The sequence below is a fragment of the Falco biarmicus genome, chromosome 3 (genome assembly GCF_023638135.1).
Source record: "Falco biarmicus isolate bFalBia1 chromosome 3, bFalBia1.pri, whole genome shotgun sequence".
Taxonomy (NCBI): domain Eukaryota; kingdom Metazoa; phylum Chordata; class Aves; order Falconiformes; family Falconidae; genus Falco; species Falco biarmicus.
The window spans coordinates 72,780,907-72,787,992 of NC_079290.1; the positions used below are offsets into that span (position 1 = coordinate 72,780,907).

Here is a 7,086-nt window from a genome sequence, read left to right on the forward strand (position 1 = left end):
TTTCCAGAATATGTTCCCCATCCTTAGTATAAGCAAATACGACTTACTTCCACTTGCATGAAGAAGATATGAGTCAACTTCATTGACACAATTCATGACTGGTCTTTTTGAAAAAGGCATCTTTATTTGGAGGCTTAGAGTCTTTTTAAACTTACAATAGCTGGTAGGTGTGACCCAGACTGGTGCACAGCCTGTACTCTTAAACTTTGAGGGAGGAGGTTTTTACTGAAAATACACACAATTTTTTAGTAAAATAGAAAATAATAAGAAGGGCTACTGGTACCTAGGCTGTAACTTCTTGTCAGATAAATTAGCAAAGGTACTTGCTACTTAATTACAGAGTAGGAGAAGGCAAATAGATATTAACTGTCAGTAAGGTCACATTTTCCTTCAGATATTGTGGAGTCCTGTGCATTTTCCAGAGCTCATCCTTCTATGCCAACCTGCTATTTAAAGGTATTAGAGAGTATTATCACATAAAGATGAGATTATATCAGGATTACCACAATTTATTTGTAGTAGTTAAGAGAACATGAAATAATCTCATCCCAATGGTATGAATATTCTTCTCTCTTTGTGATAATATACCCCACTTTTACTTCTGGAAAATATTTTTTTCAGCTTGTCAAGACTCACTTTGATCTTCAGAAAAAAATGACAGAATTCTAACTTGCACACACAGCTTTCTTGACTACACGTGTTTAGATTCAAAACAAATTCGGCTTGTCGGTGCAGCACTTCCAGCACTGCTCCTACAAGAAATCAGAAAATATATTCCATATTTGAGAGATGTCCAGATGCAGAAGGGCAGATATCCAACTTCCATTAAAGCACTTGTCTTCTGACACTGTGCCTCTTCCTCTAGTTTCTGTATGGTCAGGTTTTGCCTGATGCAAATTAAATGCTGTTGAAATTGATAATATTGTCTACTAGCATGATTAGTTCCTGTACTTTAGGGTTATGCTGCTTTTTTTCTTGTAACGGATGTGTGTCAGGGTGCTTAAGCACATATCATCTTTCCTGATTTACATGAAGTTGTGAACTACATCATGTGTGTGTGTAAAGCTTTCTCTTTAATTATTTCACAAAACATTTTTCTGCATTTTCAACGAACTAAAGTTACAGTCACAAGGATGGGAAAAAGAAGAAATATTATATCATGGTTATTGATCCAAAGCCATAAACTATCAAGCACCCTTAACTTCTAGGAGCTGGTCCAAGGGCTATTGGAATCAGTGCATTACTGCCATTAATTTCAGTGGGTTTGGGATGAGACTCTTTACAGATGATCACTTTATAAATCCTCTAGTTTCTGAAATAACGTAATTACAAAATTTTGCCTAAGAGTCTCATCTAGAGTTTGCTCCCGCTTTCACTGAAATGAACAGCACAAAGTCACTAACTTAAGACCTGAGTTGTGCAAATGCCTACAGCTGGCTGAGCTTTGTTTTACTGACTGAGCCTACACTAGACTGCCCAAATAGATAAAGATATGCCTATGGGGTGGCAAAACAGAGTTCACCGAACTGGATCAGGATCACACTCCAAATACATTTAAGCATCAAAAATACTCAAGAAAGAAGCCTCTGCATTTTTATGCACTTGCTATAACCTATGGTCATATTTTGTAATGAAGGTGTAATTCACACAATCACAACTGCTTAAGACGTAGACTAAGGATTGTACTTAAGTGCTTAATTCAGTTTAATGCATTGAAAAACACTAGAGCTGCTGCTCATGGGCTCAAAGGTTAGCAAGATCAAGTGCCAACAAACAACAAACTTAGAAGGTATGCTGCAGTTCTTCAGATGGTTGGTCAGAAATTAAGTCATTATAATGCTTCGTTATACAAACCAGAAATATCAAGCAAACTAAAATATTCTGTACGACTACCTGAATGCATAATAAAAAAAAATCCAGGGGTTTTTATTGTCATTATTATTTTTGAGAGCTTTTTGTTAAAGCATTATGCAAAACTGCAATAGAAACATCAGATTGCGACAACGGGAGATTTTGGAAAATCACGAGAGAGAGTATATGAGTTTCTGAATCACTGCCATATATTTCCTAAGCATTATAAATATACTACAATTATTTCTCAAGCTATTAAAAAATCCCATGCGTTCAATGCTCTACATTCTCTTTTTCAAGAGCTGACAATGTCACAAGCACCACCTGGGAAGCCCTGAGAGGCACAACTACTCCCTGGTCTGCGATTACACAATGATAAGGATCCAGGCCCTTCAGGCATGTCTATTTATTGGTGGCCTCAGAAAATAGGCTGAGGACCAAGTGGGCATGGTGAGCCACCTACCCTTCTGCTTACCGTAAGTGCACTGAAGGAGTAAGGAAATGTCTGAACCAAGTGAAAAAGTTTGCACTGCCATCATGTATTCGATGGCTATTCCAGCCATTAGTCTGTGCCGTCCTGGTGCAGTCAATCTAGCGTTCTTCATGAACACTAAGTTATTTACTTGTCACTACTAAGCATGCAATAATGATCCAACCATTCTCCCAATACATACATTTGCCTGACTTAGCATTCCATAACCATCCATTTATTAATTGCTTAAAAGCATTCAAAGCTACACAGTAAGCTGGCAACATGACCGATTCTTTATGTCCCTAGAGTACAAAACAGTAAAAATGCATTTTTTAAGAAACTGATACTCTTTCCAGAGTAAAGAAGGGTTCGTTCCGTTCCCCCCCTCCCTCCCCCGGCCCTGAATATTTTAATGCTAAGTACCTAGGTCAGTACCTGAAATCTGTATGAAGACCTTTGAAATATTTTGACTGCAATGAAGTGCAGCACCTTATTGATTATGATATTACTGTATGAAGAAGGAAGATCTTGCCCAGGCTTCCCTCCTTCCTATGCATGTGTTATTTTTGTAACAATTCCATCCAAGGGGAGGATTTAAACAGCATAATGTAATGAAAGCAGGATTAGGAGAACTGTGATTTTTTTTCTAACACGTACCTCACTTTATGAAACAGGTAATGCCATTCAGAAAATCCCCCATAATTCTTTTCATTACGATTGCAGAGTTCCCTGAGATTCATCTTTTTTAAGGAAACAAACAGCTACTCTAGGGTCATCTCGCTAGTATCCCCTTTCAATATCTCAGCGTTGTTCACACAACAGGACGGCAGCATGTTCTGTCCTAAATGACGTCTTCAGCAATATTGCCCTCCGTGGATTTCTGCTCAGAGGTATCTGAAAATACGCTATGACAAATTTCTGTCAATAAAGAGCAGCCGCCCTAGAAGGAGAGCCTTTTGTAGGAATCTGGGGGCAGAGACACTATCAGGAGGCAGTACAGCCCGTCATTGCTGCTCTCAGCTTGCTCTCCTCGGACGCTGGGAATCGAAGGGCAGAAGGCAGGGGCTTCCTTAAATTACAGCGGGGAAGATTTTCAGCCGCCGTTTGCTTTACCGGGGGTTGTCTTGGAAATGAGCGCCTGGCACCAGCATTACACAAGGAACGACTGCCATCTTCAGGCAACCCTCGGTATTGAGCCAGCGCGTCCCCGCCGCAAACGCCCGCTTACTGAAGTTGTGGCCGAAACCCAATGCAGTTGCGGGTGGCTGGTGGTGGGAACCAAGTTGAAGCCCCCGCCTCGCTCCCTGCCTCGCTCCCTGCCGTGTACAGGAAAGACGCCTGCCCGCACAGCACGGCGCGGGGCTCCTCTCCCAGCGCAGCCCGCCCGCCGGCGCCGGTCCGGAGCGGGGCACCCCGCGGGCACCCCCGCCCCCCCCCGGCCGGGCGCCCCGCGGGAAGGGGCTGCGGGTGTGACTGCGGGGAGCAGCGCCTCCGCGGCCCGCCGCGCCCCCCCGGGCGGGCGCCCAGCCGCTCCCGCCGCGCCAGCCAGAGGAGGGGAGGGAGACCCGGCGAAACCCTGCGAGAGCCTCCCTGCCGCCTCCTCCTCCTCCAGCTGCGGCCGCGGCCGCTGCCCTTCGCGCCCCGGCGCTGCGTGGGATAAACCGGGCTGGCAGCGTGTGCCCGCTGGCGGGGAGGGGGAGTCCAGCGGCCGGCGTGCATCTGTTGCTGAGCGGGTAGCGCCTGGGAGAGGGATGCGGCCGCAGTTCTGCCGGGCGAGGGAGCGCCAGCGAGAGCAGCCCGCCTCCCGCCGCTGTACGTGCGTGCCAAGGGCAGCGGACCCCCGGCACCCCCCGGCACCCGGGCACCCGCCCGGGCCCACCCCCGCGCTGCAAGCGGCCCCGGCCGCGCCGGGCAGAGGCGCCCTCGGGAGCGGCAGGGCGAGCCCCGGCGGCCGGGGCAGCCGCTCCGGATACGCAGGGCCAGCAGGATACGGCCCGCCAGCTCCGCGTCCTCTCCCTCCCGCCGCCGGTCCCTCCGCACCTGCCGGCCGCTTGCGGGGCCGGGCGGGTCGGGCGGGCTCCGAGGCGCCGCGTACGGCCCCGCCGGCAGCCGCAGCTCCGGCCCGGGCGTCCGCGCTGCCCTTGCGCCCCGGCACCCGCAGCGCCCCGGGACTGGGCGGCGGCGCCTCCCCCTGCGCCCGGCGGCGCGGGGCCCGCGGCGGTCCCTACCTCCGTGTCGTACAGCCGCAGGTCCAGGAAATAGGGGTTGAGGAGGGACTCGTTGCGGATCTGATCCATGGCCAGCTGCACGGCGGGCAGCACCCCCCGGCCGATCTTGCTCTTCTGGTCCTCCTCGGACTGGCTGAGCGGCATCAAGCCCATGATGGAGATCGGCGTGGTGGCGTTGGGGGGCAGCCCGGCCGCCCCCCGGGAGCTGCCCCGCGGCCAGCCCCAGCCCGGCGGCGCCCAGCCCAGGCACAGGAGCAGCAGTAGCATGGCAGGGTTGGAGGTGGCAGCGGCCGGTCTCCGCGGAGAGGGATGCATGCTGCTGGATGGGGGGGGGGGGGGGTGGGGGGGGTGGAGGAGGAGGAGGAGAAGGAGGAGGAGGACTGAGGGTGGGGGGACGGACAGAGTGGCGGAAGGGAGCCGAGCCCCTCTCAGTCCGGGCGCATCCCCCGGCGGCAGAAGCCAAGGCGGGAGGAAAGGAGCCGCCGCTCTCTGCTTCCCCGGGAGCCTCGGGGTCTCCTCGCTGTCGTCGTCCCCCCCCTTCCCTCCCCTGGCAATAATCCTTCTGGCAATGGCGCCTACTCCTTCCCAGGTCTGTCAGCTGCAACCACCACGAGCAATAAATAAATAAATACCCACCACCACCACGCACACAGAGTCGCGGTCCCCACCACCCTCCTCCTCTCTCCCCGGCGGCAGAGCAAGGCAGGGGGACCTGCCTCTGCCTCCCCGGCTGCTCTCCCCCCTCTCCGCTCAGGGAGGGACAGCACCTCTGAGGGGCGGAGGGGTGGCCCGAGCAGCCCTCATGGAACACCTCCCTCCTTCCCCCCTCCTCCTCCTCCTCCTCCTCCAAAAGGAGGAGAGAAAAAAAAAAAAAAAGAAGAAAAAAAAAAAAAGGATGCTCCAGCAGAAAATGCCGAAGAGCAAAAGAAGCCACCACCACCCCCTAAGAGCTGGGGAGGCGGAGGAGGGGAGTGGTGCCGAGCCGGGGCGGGGGTGCTAGTGCCGCATTCCCCGGGATCCGGGGCAGCGCAGCGGGCGCGGGCGCCCCGCGGGTCGGGCAGAGCCGCCGCGGGCGGGAGGTGCCGCCTACGCCCGCCCTTCGGGCCGGGCAGAGCCGCCGAGCGGGATGCGCAGCGCGGGGCCGGGGGCAGAGCAAAGTGTGCGGCGGGGCCGGGCCGGGCCGGGCCGGGCCGGGCCGGGCTCCCCTCACGGCACCGGCATCCAGCGCCCGCGGGCCGGGCACCCTCCGCGGGCGGGGCTCGCAACGCGAGCGCGAGGGCCGCGTGGGCGCGGGGAGGTGGCTTGCGCGGCCGCTGCCCACCCGCAGGCACGGGGAGGCCGGCGGGTGCCGCGCGCCCCGGCCCGCGCTCTCCCCGCGCGGAGGCGCACCCGCCCCACGCGCGCCTCGTCGCGCGCGCACACGCACACGCGCGCACACTGCCGCGCGCGCTCGCCTGTGCAGGCACGCGGGCGGGTCCCGCGCACACGCCCCGTCGCGGCCCACCCGCGCCCCCGCGCGCTGACACGCCGCCACCCCGGCCGGGCACCGCCAGCCCCGCGCGCACAGGCACACGCACACGCGCTCGCACACGCACTCACACGCACACGCGCGGCCCGCGCCGTGGCCGCGCTGCGGCACGCAGGGGCCGGGCGCTCTGCGGGAGCAGCGCTCGGGGCGGTCGCGGCGGCTCTCCCCGCAGAACTCGGCGGGGCTGCCGGGGGCGCCGAGCCCTCCCCACGCCTGTTCGCCCCCGCGGGCACCGCCGCGCCTCAGGGGGTGCCGGGCGCACCCCACACACCTGCCGAGGCTCCCGCCTGGCTCCCAGCGTGCCCCCGCGCCGGCAAGCACGTGCACACTGCCCACCCGCGGCCGTGGCTTGCGAAGTCCCCGAGCAGCCACCGCTCGCCTGCAGCCGGCTGGGCAGCCCCAGGAGGCGAGGGAAGAGGGTCGCTGTGCCTTGCGAGGCAGGTGGATCCCACTCAGGAGGCGCTACTGGCAAGTGCAAAACTTTCCTTAACCCTGCCTTAGGCACCTCGCTTCTTACACACACTCGTAATTCTCCTGAAGTTGCTCACAGCAAACCTTTGCAAGATCAGCGTAATACATCTAATCCGTATCACACACGCGACGGTGGCATCTGTGCGATAACTTGGAAAGAATCACTGTGGACTAAAGAATTCTAAGAGCATCGTGACCTTGGGCTAAATGGCCTCCACCCATGATCTCCTAACACTCACTGCTTTACGGCCTTTCCCTTGGAATGACATCCAGCAGTGCTGACTTGAAGACATCAGTAATGAAAAGTCCACGGCATCTCTTGATAAATCCGTTTGATCGCTAATTAGTTTGCTGAGAGGTGTAGCTCATACTCGGTAACCATTTGTCTTATTCCAGCCTCCAGCCGCAGGTTTTCATGCCTGTATCAGCTTAAGGGGACATTGTACCAGTGATCTCCCACGTGCACGGGCTAAGATCAATCACTGGGGTTTTGCTTTTGTAAAATAACCAGAGTGACTTTTCCTCACCTCAGAAAT

At 55.5% G+C, this 7,086-nt stretch overlaps 1 protein-coding gene across 1 annotated transcript in view; it reads right to left on the reverse strand.

The window, feature by feature from the left end:
- GABBR2 (gamma-aminobutyric acid type B receptor subunit 2) overlaps positions 1 to 5,341 on the reverse strand; it is a 487,663-nt gene extending 482,322 nt beyond the window's left edge. Inside the window, exon 1 of the mRNA XM_056333263.1 lies at positions 4,552 to 5,341. Within this exon, the coding sequence (XP_056189238.1) occupies positions 4,552 to 4,866 (315 nt within the window). The 5' untranslated portion in view covers positions 4,867 to 5,341. The remainder of the gene's footprint in view (positions 1 to 4,551) is intronic.
- Positions 5,342 to 7,086: the final 1,745 nt, after the last annotated feature.